This window comes from Macaca nemestrina, chromosome 16, assembly GCF_043159975.1.
Source record: "Macaca nemestrina isolate mMacNem1 chromosome 16, mMacNem.hap1, whole genome shotgun sequence".
Taxonomy (NCBI): domain Eukaryota; kingdom Metazoa; phylum Chordata; class Mammalia; order Primates; family Cercopithecidae; genus Macaca; species Macaca nemestrina.
The window spans coordinates 94399448-94415927 of NC_092140.1; the positions used below are offsets into that span (position 1 = coordinate 94399448).

The 16480-nt window shown below is 39.6% G+C and overlaps 1 protein-coding gene across 2 annotated transcripts in view; it reads right to left on the reverse strand.

Moving 5' to 3' along the window:
• Positions 1-15338, reverse strand: part of LOC105485988 (FRY microtubule binding protein) — a 268427-nt gene extending 253089 nt beyond the window's left edge. For both annotated transcript variants that reach the window (XM_011748629.3, XM_071081656.1), the window contains exon 1: positions 15205-15338. In XM_011748629.3, the coding sequence (XP_011746931.1) occupies positions 15205-15274 (70 nt within the window). In that variant the 5' untranslated portion in view covers positions 15275-15338. The remainder of the gene's footprint in view (positions 1-15204) is intronic.
• Positions 15339-16480: the final 1142 nt, after the last annotated feature.

A 16480-nucleotide genomic window follows, 5' to 3' on the forward strand; every position in this document is an offset into this window, starting at 1 on the left:
GGGTGGTAAAGTTCAGATCCTCAAGTCAAGAAAATGTCACAAAAAAGCTCCAAGACTCTTTGGTTCCTGGTCATATTGTCTTGGCAATGAGCCAACATGACAAAACCATTAACTTACAGAGGGATTTAGACAAGCATTAATTAGGCAAATTACTAATAACAATGGCTACCATTTATTTGAGCAAGTACAATAGTGAATATGCTAAATACTTCATAAATGTCAACTCCTTTAATTGTTATGGCTCTATGAGTAGGTATACATAGATAAACATATTTATTTAAGGAAATATACATGATTATGTAGCTATATATATACATATATATATACCCCCATATATATCTCATACATATCAGGTAGTCTCTTTTTTAGGAATCAGAATTTAAGTAACTTGCTCAAGTTCACATAGCAAGTGTGTGGCTAAGGCAAAGCACATGATCGTAACAGTCCCAAACCACATAGAAAAAAACCCTTGTTTAGTCAAAAGTAAATCAAATAAGCCTATATAATTTCTTTCTATATTTTGTATTACATAAACATTAATGAATCTTGTGGTCAAAAAGGCAGAAAAATTTAAAAAGACAAAAACAACGTAAAACATCATGGCTGCTCCATGTAGAGAAAGATCCAAGATTAAGAACAACAATTTTGTGTTGCTTTGCAGTGTGGGTATTGAACCTTTCCTTACATGGAAACACAATGAAGAACTAGGTTTGCATAAAGGGCCTTTTATCTTTGTGTCATGTGACCAGAGTTGCATCATTTTCCTCTGCAGCAGGATTCAGTGAAGAGTGTAATTCACTTCTGTTTTCAGCAAGAAAAAATAAAAGCAAGTTAACACAAACGGGCTGATACTCCTGGCTGACTCTTCCGGACTGTGTTAACTTTCCACTTAAAGTAGAGGAGATGGAGGCTTGGTCTCAACTTCGGAGCTCACATAACTTTGCCAGCCCCAGCAGCATCAGGCTCGCGTAGATCTTTTGGCATTAACTTAGCACTGTCCACAAAGAACATAGATTCTAACCTTCTGTCTCTTGCGTGGGACAACAGCAAAAACTTCAGGAAAACACAGAGCTGAGTAAATCAGCTGAGTTGTCATCTTTCAGTATGAAACACAGGCCAGTCAGACATAGACTGAAATGGGGAGGGATGTCCCAGGAACAGTATCAACAATTTATCTCTATCCTTTTACCAGAGCCTGAAGAGCATTTTCATTCTCCTGGCCCAAGAAGTGACAGTCTCTTAGTCACTCCCTAAAACAAGGGCCTTGTCTGGCAGAACAATATGATATTTAATGAGCTCACTGGGCCAGTTTGATGGCTGTTGTTTTGTGTACGAGGGACACTTGAGAATTGTTGAGTGGGTCTTCCATCACTGGAGTGTGTACACTTCATGAGTAGTAGTATCCTCTGCCTAAGCTCACTTAATATATTAACCAGGGCATTATACTTAGCTTTCGGTCTTAACTTTCAGCAAGCCTTTCCTCAATTTCTACGTTATGCCTTGTCAAATCTAGCCTGTTTAAATCTCGCCAGCATAAAAATATAGAGTAGCAGATGTTATTCCTTTTAACTTAATTGTGTTTGTGGTACCACAGTAATACTCCTACCTCATCTCTGGCCAATGACTGTGACTAATACTCCAAGGATATCATTGGTATTTAGATTACAGGCTACAGGTCAAAGATTCAGTCCATTTCTGCACCCCACAGAACTCTTGAACCTACCAAAACAAATGGTTTGGATATATATCGTCAATGAAATTAATTCAGATGGTGACTCCCAGTTCACGATGGTATTTTAATTATTCAGTGAGCTTGCAACCATTGACACCAAAAGCATTTGTCATGCAATCCCTGCCTATGGAAGCTGATGCACAATTACAAGAGTAAAAAGGTGAAGATCAATGCTCAAAGCTACAGGAAGGACTTCCAGGAAAGACTGTCCTGGAAAGGCAGTAGCAGCAGATAGCCAGTGAGAAGGAATTGTGAGTATTCCAGATGGGAGGTGATGCAGACCTGGAACTAGGTCTTGGCAGAGGTGATGGTGACGAAGGTCCAGATGTGGGAGATGTCATTCAAGGAGGAAAACAAGACAAGTTTTAGCAGCAATTTGGATGAACAACAATGAAGGGTTGAAAACAAGTCTAGTTTCTTGCCTAGGACTGACTAATAGCGAAATTCAGCATGACTGATGAGGAACTAAGCCCTATAAGGGTCCTGGAGGAGAGAGATGAAGTCACAGCTTCAGCAGGTTGATAAGAAAATATCCTATTTTGGAGATATATATCAGCAATATAGGGAAAAAATTAGTGAAAATTGGTCTTAGGGGTCAGCAGGTAAAAGAATGTACAAATAACAGTCACTCTTACATATACACAATTAACATTTCATGGGATTGCTTACTGGTCATATTTTACTGCAATTATTGATTTATATAGATCTTTTTCACTTGACACTCTTCTTTTAAGGGCAGGAACTTGGCTCAAGTTCAGCTTAAAATCACCTTAGATGATTATTCTAATTTTGTTTTGTTTTTCAGCCACCTGCACAAACTATGTTCAAAGGCTGGAAGCAGCAAGTATATCAGCGTGGCAAAAGATGCATTTCTCGTATTTCCAGGAAGAAAATCCTTTCCAGAAGTTCCCCCCAGCAACTGGGATAGCAGTCAGAAGCTTGCACTGAAGGCCAAGCAAGCAAGCATCTGGCTCTTTCAGATGCTTTGGTGGGAAATGAGCAGAGGAAAAGTGGGGCAGGAATGGCTCTAACTGGGCTGCCAACAAGAAGAGAGGCTCTAGAGACAGAAGCAGATTGGAATCTGGGCACCATCACCTACTGATTGTGAATGTCTCTTATTTCTTTATTAGCATTTGGTTTTTATTCTACAAAATGGTATTTGCCTCAATAGGATGTGAGGAAGTTTAAATGAGAGACTGCTTAGCACTGTGGCTGAAACATGGCAGTCCTTCATGAATGCTAGCTATTCTTATTTAACCATTGCGAGACCTAGCTTAGGGACGCTGTGTATAGGGAAAGTCAGTCAGTGATAAAGCCCTTTCAAATTAATAGCTAAATCTGAACAAGATGAAAATATAAACCTCACTGGAAAATACTGATATTTCCACATGAAATGGAAATATCTGAAAACAGAAAAACATTTTGTCCTTTTGGTATCTAAGGGAAATATTAAGGGCATTTCATCTACTATTGTTGGATAGCATTAAACAGATAAATATTGAACTTGTTAATTTTAACCTAACAGCATAATTCAATAGATCTACATATTCCTTTTTTTCCCTTCCATCTGAGAACTGGATATAATCATTTTTTTGTCCTATTTTAAAATTTAAATTTATTAAAAAACAAAAGAGATGGGGTTTCACTGTGTTGACCAGGCTGGTCTCAAACTCCTAGCCTCAAGCACTTCTCCCATTTCAGGCTCCTGAAGAGCTAGGATTACAGGTGTGAGCCACTATGCCTGGCCTGGGTACAATCTTAAGGGGCTCAAGTGACTGATCTAAAAAATATTCTTTCTTATAATTTGCTTTTTTCTTTTTTTTAAAGCAATAGAATGACTCCATTTCTTTTTGAGTTAGTATAATAAAGAAAACATTAGGAAAGGTTTCTTTTTTGAAACTGAAGGCAAAGAAATACAAAATTTTTTGGTGGCGGCTACTTTCAAGACTTTGCCACTGCTTTTTGACAAATATCACTGTGGTAACTTAGTAGGAAGTACACATCAATATAATTCTACTCCCACCAGAGGTTCCTCAATTTCACCTACTGTTAGCCAATATCTTTATCTTGATGAGAGGCCACACAGTGTACTGTTTATCCTACAGTCTAGGTTGGAACCCTAGCTCCATCACTTACAAATAGTTCCTTCATCTTTCCACATGTGTAAAACAGTGTCATGGTGAAGACCAGAGGAAATGATACATATACAGCACTTCACACGGCTCTTGATACTTTATAAGTGCTTATAAAGACCAGCTATTATTACTGCCCTTAATGCAATATTATACAACAACAGGTGTTGAGTTTCTAACAACAGTCATCTACTGTGATATGGTTTGGCTGTGTCCCCACCCAAATCTCATCTTGAATTATACTCCCATAATTCCCACACGCTGTGGGAGGGACCTGGTGAGAGATAAGTGAAGCATGGGGACAGTTTCTCCCATATTGTTCTCGTGGTAGTGAATACATCTCACAAGAGCCGATGGTTTGGTAACCCGTTTCACTTGGCTCTCATTCTCTCTCTTGCTGCTGCCATGTGAGACGTGCCTTTTACCTTCTGCCATAATTGTGAGGCTTCTCCAGTCACATGGAAATGTAAGTCCAATAAACCCTTTTTCTTTTGTAAATTGCCCTGTCTTGGGTTTGTCTTTATCAGCAGCATGAATGAAAATGGACTAATACATACTGTTGTAGTTTTTACTTAATGGCACTATTAGTTGCCTATCATTCTTCCTTGGTACAAGAATCTGTTTTGTTCAGGTGGCAGGTAGAAGTCCCTTGTCTTACAAAAGGTGGACCCAGCCTAGTGCCAGGGCCTGAACCATGACTCATCTAAGTCAACCTGGCTATTCCATTCAACTTTGCCAGTGACTGGTCTAAGGGTAGGCATGTAACCCAGTTCCTATCAGAGAGAAGCAAGAGGAAGTTTGCTGGGACCTTTATCAAAATAATCTTCTTGTTACAAGAAAGCCCTAACCTGGGCCTCCTTCCTTCCTGACTCAAGTGAAGCAAAGATATTTGGAACTGAGGTGGCCATTCTGTGATCACGTAGTGTGACCAGTCCAAAGATTGGATGGTCTAGGTCTTTGAGCTTCTAAGCCCACCTGGAACCTCCCATCTCCAGGCTGTGGGTTGGGCAAGCTAATTAAAAGTCTTTATTCTTTCAGCCCTTATGAGGTTATTCTATCATTCCTAGCAAAAGTATACTAAAATGGCACCCATTTCAAATTACTAAATGGCAAAAATATGTTCTATGTTATAACCATAACACTAAACCTGTGAGTAGCATGTTACTGAATTCTGATTAGTAACAAGGGATTTAGAAATGAAAGTCACTGATTTCAAAATCCTACAGTAATTGTTTCCAATTTGTATTTTTTCTCTCTTCTCCCTCCGATTCTTTTCCTTTCTTCCCTCCTTCCCTCCCTTCCTCCCTTCTTCCTTTCTTCTTTCCTTCTTTTCATAAAGCAGTGGACTAATTGTAGACAATATAATTTAAATGTCCACTCCTCTTCCCCTCTAGAAAGTGGTACTAAGGATTGACATGGTTAACAAAACAGGTAACAAAATAAAGGAAAAGAAGCTAAGATAAAATGGATTTTTTAATATTTAAAATGTGCTAGAATCTTCATTCTCACTTATAATTTTGATCTTTCTTAAAGTTCAAGCATTTTAAATTGTTAGTTGAGAACAAAGTAGTTTACTCTGCCAGATGAAAAAAATGGGCCAGGTTTTCAAACACCTTCAAAACTGATCTCTCAATTGGCATGAACTAGGATTAGCTTTCCTATAATGGTAAGCACTGGGGGTTTCTTATAAATGAAACATAAAATCAGCAGGCAAGACACAAAAACATCTCTGGTTTTCCTATTTTCTTGCAGGTGTATTCAATCAAGTAAAACAGAAGGGAGACAGCTTGTCTTGCACCCTCAACCTGGAAGAGAAGCAGACAACAGGCCTCAGGGCCACCACCAAATCATGAGGAAAGTGAAACAAAACCTCAGTGTGTGACCCTCAAAACTCCCTAAGGAAGCTGAATGTCTCATTAAGAAAGTAGAAGACTGGCCGGGCGCAGTGGCTCACTCCTGTAATCCCTTGAGGTCAGAAGTTTAAGACCAGCCTGGCCAACATGGTGAAATCCCGTCTCTACTAAAAATACAAAAATTAGCCGGGCGTGGTGGTGTGCACCTGTAATCCCAGCTACTTGGGAGGCTAAGGCAGGAGAATTGCTTGAACCCAGGATGCGGAGGTTGCTGTGAGCTGAGATTGCACCACTGCACTCCAGCCTGGGTAAGAGAGCGAGACTTCATCTCAAATAAGTAAATAAATAAATAAAAATGTAGAAGTTTAATTTTATGGGTGTTAGAACAAGTGATACTATAGGTAAGTCCATGTCATCATTCAATTGCAAGCCCTCATTTTTAGAGGAGATTTGTTAAACAGGTAGTGTTCATAAACTAAACGTTGAAAAGCAGACTTTTTTAAAAAGAAAAACTTCAATTTGTCTTTTAATTGGTGCTCTTACTTGCAAACACTGAGTTGTAAACTCACTGGTTACAGTCTGCTACGTTCATAGGCAATCTGTTCACCTAGAGCAACTCTTTTGTTTTAAAATTCTTTAATGCTGTCACAGAGCTTTCTACCTAAGCTGTAGGCATTAAGTGAAGGTGAACCAAAGATGTTTCAGACAGATTTTCTAACAGCCTCTTGCATTTTTATGACCTTTCGTATTTCAACATGGGTTAACTGAAACATGATATCTACTGAAATGTAGGAGAGTATCCTTTAGCTGTATCATGATATATTTAAAAACCTTCAGAATGCCAGCAATTTCCATAAACACCATATCTCACTTTATAGAAAAAAAAAAAATGCCTGTCTCTAGACCAAGAATACTGGCACTTCATATTGGAGACAATCCTGTTCAGATTTACTGAGTTAGATATACAGTGACTTAACTGCAAAAAGTAACAACAGAAATAACCTGATAGGCTGTGTAGCGTGACAACTTTTTCCTATTCAGAATACTGAAAAGCAAGCTAGTCCAAGAAGCTCACCAACCTTAGAAAGTTAGGCTTGAGATCCAGCCTCTAGTTATCAGTCAAGTTCAATAATGTACAACTCAACCTCTTTCAGTCTGGCTTTAATGGTGCAGGAGAAATAACTGATGAATATCATGATGTTTACCGAAACCTCATTCTTCAGTGGAAGTATTCAAAACCCTTCACATTAATCAGTGACAGAAAAGTGTCAGGTTTGTTCCTTTCATATAAGAAAATGAGAGAATAAGAAAGCCAAGGTCACACACAGAAAAATAACAGAAAAACAGAGAAGAAAAACCCAATCTTGTATTTATACAGTTCAAACATTTTATTGATTTGACTTACAAAATAAACCATCTTATTGATTGGCCAAATCTCTCCTGCATAAACATAACATTCCAATGGAATTTTCCCAAAGTATTGCCCTAGTTAATCTAATACCCTATTCTTTTCATGGCTGCCAAAATACATATTTACCTATTTAAGGCTAAACTCAAAGAAGTTGGCCTGGTGTTTCTTAAGCATAGGAAAAATTTTTAATGTAAATTTAATTGTATATTTCCATAATGTTGTGCTTGTGGCATTAGCTGAGAAATCCTGGAATTTCAAAGCTGTCTTCCACTGCTAAACTACTTTGCACTTTGCAATTGATTAAGAACAGCAGAAGCAGTCAGAGTTGTATATCAAATTAGAGTTGATAAAAGCACTTAATGCAGATTTGAATGCCTTCTCAAAAAAGATTTCAACTCCCTTAAATTGACATGACAACAAATTCTTACAGCAGCATAAAAAGTATTAGCTGAAATGTTATGGCTTTGGCTTAAATTTCCATCTGCAGCTCATCAAATGACTAAACAGTAGAAAGGAATTAAACCAAATCAGACTCATTACAGAGTCTGATATGCTGGCAGAATATAAACTTTCACTGCTTAGCATCTGGAGTTTTGGGTGACTAACATTTAAATGCCTGTGCTTGTATATTCTGTGAAAAATAGAAAAGTGTAAGAATATAGGTGAGATATCTGATCATTAAATTTGACGTATGGAAATATATAATTCAGTTTTTCTCTCACATATACGGGGTGGGGAGAGAAAGACAGAGAGAGAAAGAGAGAGAGAGAGAGAAACATAGCTCTTCTGTTTAATCTCCCAAGTATTTTGAAGAGTGAGAGAACCACTCAGAATGATAGACCACTGGCTTTAAATTTGTCCCATGTGCAAAATTCTGATAAACATGGCAACTCCTCTTCACATTTTTCTAATGTAAGGAATGCCTGTCTGAAACGCTTGCTGCCCCATATTCTGAAATCTGGTCAAGTGTTCCAGGGTAAATAGCTTACATTTCCTCTTCTCCTTCAGCCATCTGTTAGAAGAAATATTTGAAACTGTTCTTACAGACCATTGCCTGTACTTCTGATGGTTCTCTGATGTAGTGAAAGTACAAACCCATAAAGTTAAAGTCAACAGAATCTATCAAACACATTCTCCCACAATAAAATTTTCTAAGGCCTACTCTGTCTCTGAAACATCATTGGATACCTCTCCCTAGGATCCCTGAAGTCCTGGAAACTTCCGCATTAATGTACCTGAATTCTGAATCTAACAAGGAAGGAAGGCAAGCTCTGAGAGCCTGGATGAAGGATCCAGGTGGGATGCATTTATGAAGCTCCCAAAACAAAGTGTGTACTGTGGTCAGTTGATGCTCAGTAAACAGGTATTAAATAGTGCTTGCCTTGCTTCTCTGACACTGTTGCATGTTGGAGCAATAACTAAGAAAAATTAATGCTTAGGTAGTAAGATTTGCAGTATAATCCAGCACTGAAAGGTAAGTAAAGATGTTCTTATGGAAAAGCCCATTCCCATTGTTCCTCCAAGCCTAGAAGATGCAAACTTTTCAGCTCAAAGAAAACGAAGGCATTCTCTTATTTACGTAGCTGGCAGTTCTGTGACAGAACAATGTTGAAAGGAATGTGATGAATGGCATCTATCAAATGAAAGACATTAGTATGAAAAAAAATGAGGTTAAATTGTATATTATTTTGTTCCACAAATGCCATTCACGTTTCCAGGAAGTGGTTGCTTGCTAAATCTTCTGCACTGGGGTAGTGTGCAAATGGTGGATGGTTCCCAGAAGGCACCACATTAAGAAAAATTATAAATGTTTAAATGTTTTAAAAAGAGGACTAAGAGAAATTCTAGGGTACAAATAAATTTGGAAAATCACAATACATATGTTTTTGGACAGACTTACTTCTGTATTTTTTAAGTGATAAATACCAAGATATATTGCATTTTTTAAAAGTTCTATTTGAAGGTAAATACCATGGACGAAGATCATTATTTGTTCATTTAAATCTGATCTGAAACTTCTCAAAATATACCTACATGGTGCCATGTGGGTATCTCATGCCACACAAACTAAACTTACGAAGAATTAAATCTTACTCTAAACCACAAGTATTTAAGAAGAAACTGGCTAATTAATAATCAGGGCATCTCACTCATCAAACGAGGAAATGTGTTTGAAGGTGCTGGGCAAACTACAAAGCACTAAATACATGTAAGGTTGAGTACCAGTAGCAGAACCTGCACAAAAAGCTTATATCTGTGTCTATCGGTCTACAGAACAGCCACGAACATAGTAAAATGTCATTTCTCATTAGCCCAAACTCACATCTGACACCAGTTCACTGTTAATATCACATAAGACTCAGAAATACGGAAGTTACTAATAAGATGATTAGAACATATGTAACCTATTTGACTCCTCAAACTGTACCCAAAAGTAAACTACTGAGTCGTGGGTATTAAAATGTTTTGAAACAGCTGTCTGTTTAGGATAGGATAGGAGAATCTTTGCATGTTATATCAGTTGAAACCTCTAAATATTGGCAACTTTCTCAAATGTCTGAGCTGTTCTCAGATTGTAAAATTATCCAGGTCATCTCTTCTTGCCTGCTGTTTGCCTTTCTATTTCAATTCTTGTTGGCAACTTCATCAAGCAGCATGGGAGAGCAGGCAAAGAAGTAAAAATTCATCTTTGTGCTGCCAGTCCTGTACATGATTTTATGGTGGAGCAGGCCAGAGCTATCAAGTAAATGAGACACCTGAATTATAGATAGATTTCCATTATCCCTGGAAATATTCTCGCTGATCTCACTGCTAAAGACAATTAGTGAATTTGCTACTGTTTCCTAAACAGAAAAACAATACATCAGGGAAACCTCAACAAGGCAAGCAAACTACCATTCCAAAAGAAGTAAACATTACTCATGCTTTTTGATTTATTTTGAAACTAGGGAAAATATACCTCAAACACTCCTAACAGAAGAAATGTGCCTTTTTACTATAATCCTATTTTGTGAATGTCTGTATACATTTAATCAAATGATCACAGTGTACAGAACTGTCTATGTATTGCTTGCAATAATGACGGAAAAGACTTGTGAACACTTAAGGTCTTTCAAACAGGCCTATGTGAGGGGATGGTGCTCTCCAGCACGTGTGTGTGTGTGTGTGTGTGTGTGTGTGTGACACACAGAGAGAGAAACAGAGAGACAAAGAGCAGGGAGGGAACGAGAGAGGGTGAAGAAGGCTAAGACCTGGCAGAGACATCAGCCAACAAAAATAAAAATGGAAGTACCTATAAAGCACTAAGTTCCTCACAGTGTTCTTTATCCTTTGGTCCTTTGAGTGATTAAAACAAACAATGCAATTATCAGCTGGACTAGGGGAAGGGTTTATGGAGCTTACTACCATCCTGGCTTTGAGCAAATCCCTATCTCAAGTCCTGTTTGTTTCTTTTTTTGGGTTTTTTTTTTTTTGTTTTTTTTTTTTCATCGAAAATGTGCATGCTACTTAAACTCACAGGGTTATTGGAAAGAGTGAAGATAATAAACAGAGTGGTCATATGGCCTCCTTTGCTGAGGGCAGTCCCAGTTTGCGCCCAGTGTCTCCGCATAATTATTAACTTTCACTCTCAAAAGTGTCACAGTTTGGAAAAACAATTTTGTCATTGCCCTCTATATAAATCATGGAGCATAGTACTTGATACAGAGTGGCAGTTATTGTTATTCAAGAACTGTCCACACATTTGAATGGGGAAAAAAAAAACCCCTCTGATTTGTCTTAATCATAAGCCCAGGGATAGATCCTTTCTATTTAGAGAGCATGGATGTTGGTTTGGGGTTTTATTTCTCCTTAAAGCTGTAAACTGCTTTAGCAGAAGTGACCCCATGGCCTTAGAGAGGGTGTGGACGGGACACTGGAGTAAGTCTCCTTCTAATTGCCTGGAGCAGTGCTGGTACTTCCTCTATTTAAAGAACCCAATTAAATATGCCTGTACTTGATCTATACCCCTTTGCTGGATTTAGGCAACTCAGTTAACCTTCTTAGTTTTCCACTTCTTTCAACCAAGTCTATATAGAGGTTAAAACTAAAATTAATTTTGAGATTTTCTTAAGCCTTTCTCACAGTGTCCTTCAGGTACACTTGCGACATAAATGGGCCTCAATACACCCTGCTCTGCAGAGAATCTGAGATGTTTTCCAGCCTCACTTGCACATGACTTTTCTCTTTGGCCCCAGAGCTAACCCCATACTAACCAGCATTTCTGTGTTGAACAGATCCTGTCCTTACCACTACAACTTAACTCACTACGACATACCTGAAAAATGCTGAATCTGATGCTCCTAATTGATGCCAGACTTTTCTAGAGCAACATTAGACATTTCACAATGCACACCAACCCCTTCCTACTGCAGAGAGATTGTTCGGTTCCCCAGAGCAGTTCATTTGTCAACGAAATTCTAAACACGTGAAAGAGTTAAAGGGCATTCAAAAGTTTCCCTCAATGGTGTATAGCAAGATTTGCCATATGTTATAGGAAGGATTCACACTGCCCTGAAAAGAGCAAGGTGTTGAACAGATTCTGAATGTACCTTCATTCACTGGGCCCTGTGTGTTCATCAGGCATCCTGGGGTGGACAGAAACACAAGGAAGCCCTTTAGAGATTTCAGATTAGTGTGGGGGCTCACACACCAGCTCTATGAAGTGGTATACAGCAAGCCCTTCTTTCCTGGGAAATAGCTTGAACTATCCACTCTAAACTTGTTCTACAGCAAACCTAAGAGGCCAACATGAGTTTCTGCCACTAAGAAAATTCCCAGACCAACTCCCATGCTGCTAGAAAGGATGCGCTTAGGGTAAGTAGGGATATTCTAATAGTAAGTGAGGTGGAAAGTTAAAGTAGTTGAGGCGTAAAGTTAAAAAGTAAATCTGGGAGAAAAAAAAACCAGCCCAAAATAACCAACTAATTTTGACATTTATTCATGTAGTTCTCTTCTCTAGAGTGTAGCAAGTGTTGATTACTCATAAAATAACCCACTTTGGATGCCAAGGCTAAGGGAAGCCATGGTCTACGTCCGATTTGAAGTGGATTTAGAAGGGAGGAGAGCATTAGAATACATGAATATTATTTTAATGTTTATTGGGCATTTACAATGTGCTAGGTATTGTGCTAAGTGCTTTATATCTTAATACCTCATTTACTCCTATGAGGTACCCATTATTTTGGTCTACATTTTACAGATGAGGAAACTGAGAGGGTGATTACTTAACTGTCCGAAGCCATGCAAGTGCAGGAGCAAGAGATCTGAACCAAGCCCATTTGGCCTTGCCATTTTTACATTCTAGGTAAGTGTGGCCTTATTAGGAGACTGACGGGTGTACAGGCATCCAAGGGGATATGAAAGCCTCAACATTCAGGTCTACATAGGACATGTTATTTCCAGACATCAAGGCCATTTTAATTCCCACCTCCATTCAAATGAAAGGGCAGCCTGACAGAGTACACGTGCCAATGAAGAGGAGACTACCAGAATGAACATCGAATGAAAGCTAGTACATCTCACTAGCCAGTGACTGATCTGTGTATTGGCTTGTGAATTCTTTGGAGGGGACTAATACATACATAATTACATTTTCCCCACAATGTGCCATTAAAAAAAATATGGAAACCTTTACCTGGAAACGCTTATGGAATTACCTTTCTTCTAACACCTTGCAAAACAGCCATCCATAGTTATAGAGTTTGTTTTATTGCTTTTTAATTGCTGCACTTTTGTAAATAAGCACCATCATATAATTAAGGGGCTGAGACTTCATTCAGGTATGTGGGCGGACATCCTCGCCTCTCAAACTTGTGAGGCCAGGCATGCGCATGCAGGTGCGTGCAGGTGCAATTAGCCGCTTGCCCCATGGTGCATCCTCTCAGCCAAGGTTACACTATGCTGAGCCTTAGGGCTTCTGTTTCTACTCTGTCTTCTACACAAATTCCTTTCTCTCTTTGCTGCTCAAAATATGTAAAACTTAGCAAGGAGAACTATGCTAGGTTGTAAGCAGGTTAGTGTTGTAACAAGCTTAAAGAAGATAAACAAAGTGTATTTCCTCTTCCTCTTTTAAGAAAGGACTGAAAAACATTCTCCCCCTCAAAAGAATGCTGCAAAGCCACCAACTTCACTACTCTGAAATAAAAAAATTAATACAGCGGGCAGGGACTGTGTCTTATTCACCTCATGTAGCCCCACAGCCTGGCACATAGTAGGTATTCCATAAATATTTGCTGAATGAATTGGAAGAATTCAAAATTGTATCACAGATATTCTCAAAGTAGAAATGAACAGTCATTTTGAATCATTTCCTGATGTATGTATGTGGGGACAGGAGTTTAGGAAGGGTGTAGAGAACATATACTTTATCTAGAGCGATTTGAAAATAGACAAGGGGAGAGAGATTTTTAAAAGAAATCCCATTGGCCTCAGTATTGTCACAACATAATTTTCTATTTAAAGGGGCAATGACAAAAATGGATGGAAGAAAATAGTCTGGTCTTGGAATAATCAAATATGTTTAAAAACCACATACTGATGTCAAACTCAAAAGTGAGTTTTTTCAGATATTGGAAAACTGTTCCATGAAGAACACTGCATGTCAAATTCTTTTCATTAATCAAAGAGCAGCTAGACAAAGGAAGATTCATCCTTGAGTGTAAAGGATCATACAAATAATGAATCCAAGTTAAATGATTTATAGCTATGACAAATAAAGAATGGTGTTTAGGCAACAGTATTACTCCCAAATGGCTTCCCACTTGTAGAAAAACAGCTTCAGACAAGCCCCATAGTGTATACAGTGGTGCAAAATGACCTGGAAAAAATGGTTTCTATGGATATCATTTAGAGATGCACATCCCTGAATACCTTAAGGCTGAAGGTACTTTAAGCTCTCTTCCTCAAAGCAATTACAGCACCGGTTCTCCTGCCCAGGTTTTGTTTACATAAGAACAATCTTGGCCACCGGTCATTTGTGTAGGAGACAATTAATCACTAGCTCTTTGAGCACAGGTAGGTTAATCAGTATGCACATAACACAATATTAAAATTTTCATGGGAAAAATTTTTTATTTAAAACAATAAAGGATCAGTAATACCTGCTGGTCTTTTATCCAAAGCAACTACAAAGGCTGTTAGTGAAATAGAGAAGACTTTGTTTTTAAAATGTTCGGAAAATACAAGGCATCATTGATCACCTGAAGGCCTCATTTTAATTTGATTCCAGATCCACGACGGCTTAGAGGCTGTCTTTTTGAAACAGCGTATTGCTAAAATCCTTATGTAGGTCAGAAATGGAACTTCAGAAGCCATCATATTCTGCTATCCTAAGAAATAATTAGGGTCAAAACCTCACTTGTTTATGTTTCAAAAAAGTACATTATTTGGACTACAGCAAACATTGGGATTTTAAAAAATTCGAATATTAAATGGCATTCAGAACATCATCCACATGGACGAGGGAGAGATCAAATAAATCTGCAGATGCCTCTATATACAAAAAGGATGTCTTAGGTTTTGGACTATTAAGTACTTTTCCTTCTTCAGACAATACCCTAAAAAAACAATTACAAAGTACTCTGAAACCCTGCCACACCCCTTTGATTAAATCACACTTCACAAAATATTTAGAGAAAGCATGAACAAATCAAATAAACATCAAGGCAGGAAATGCAGCCAGGAATGCCTGATCCTGAGCTCCCCCAGAGTCTGAAGGGCTGCCTCACTTGAAAATTTAATCAAACACAATCTACTGTAATTCCATTGCAGCCTTTGCACTTAAGGAAAGCTAGTTCAGTCTCTGACATTTTGATTTTCACAGCAGATGGAAGCAAAAAAAGAAAGAAAGAAAGAAAGAAAGAAAGAAAGAAAGAAAGAAAGAGAGAGAGAGAGAGAGAAAGAAAGAAAAGAAAAGAAAAGAAAAGAAAAAAACTTCCGCGGCTCACAAACATATGTGTCCAGTTGAGATTTTCTTTCTCCAGCCTTATGCAACAACCAGCAAACAAACAAACAAAAAGGTTATTTTCTAGTACTCACTATTACTCCAGGATTTCAGTAAATATTTGATACTGATCTCAAAGAAGCCCGAATCCTGCTGGCTGGCCATGTCTGCGGCATACAAAGAGGCTGGGAGGACGGGCAGCTGCGGGGAGCAGGTACCGGGCGTGATGCGCCTGTCACAGGTTGTGATGTCAGCGCGGGGTCAGGCGCCGAGAGGCAGCTCTGCGGATTCACCTCCGGCTCCGGCCGGGAGTCCTCATCTAAAGGACACCGCCGAGCAGAGAGAGAGATGCTCGGCCGCTCCTCCTCCTCCGGGTCCAGGACTTGCTTCTTATTTGCTGGGCGCTGATCTCCCTGCAGCCCTCGGAGGCGGCGGCCGCGCTGCTTTCATTTCGGGGCTGTCATCACCAGCAACGCCGGCTGCCGGCCGCCCACCAGCTCGGCTCCAGTCAGGTATGGAACCGAGGAAGACCCCACCTGAACTGGGATCGGCTTTCTCCTGGGAGGGAGGGTTTCTAGGCCGGCCTCCCTGACGCGATGCAGGCAGCCTCCGGCCCTCCCGGCCGCCGCGGGGCTGAGGGATGGGCCAGGAGCGCCGCCCCCTGCCCCTGCCCCCTGTCTCAACCTGAGTCTCGGCTCAGCCTCCGCCTAGGCTGCCGGAGGAATTTTCCCAGCTTCGGTGGATCCTCTCTCTTCAGCAAGGTTTCCCGTGAGCGGCCCGGGTGTGCTCTGGCTGCTGCTTCCCCTTGTGTCTGTCCCTGAAATAAACACAACTGCAGCACGCTGCGGTAAGCAAAGCTGCAGCCCTGCATCTGGTTGCAGCGACGGTTTGGAACACCCCATCCGTCAGCCTCGTTGCAGTAAGGAGGCTCAACAAGAGGACGCTTGTCCGGGCTTTTTCTTCCCTGCCTTCCACACGCACGGTGGAATCTGCATTTTGTACTTTTCCCTCCCAGAAATGCAGTGTTTTCAAGGGGCACCAGAGCCCGAATGTGTGCACTCTAAGGGAACAGTACAAACTGCTTAGTTGGCTTGATTTTGTAATGTCACACATTCCACAATGAATCTTATGCTCAAACCTCTCATTTCTAAGACTCACCAAGCCCAGTGAAGCTTATTTCATTTTATTTGTATGAAAAGGACAAGAAGCAAAGCATTGGATTCCTTCCTCTACCATGGCTTTTGATTTCACGAATTCTTGCTATCAGGTGTCCTGATATTGGTTAGCTTTGTTTCACATTATCATTTAGCTTGACCAGGGGATTAAATCAGAGTACTGTATTTTAATAAGGACAGGTTATGTTGGAGGAGG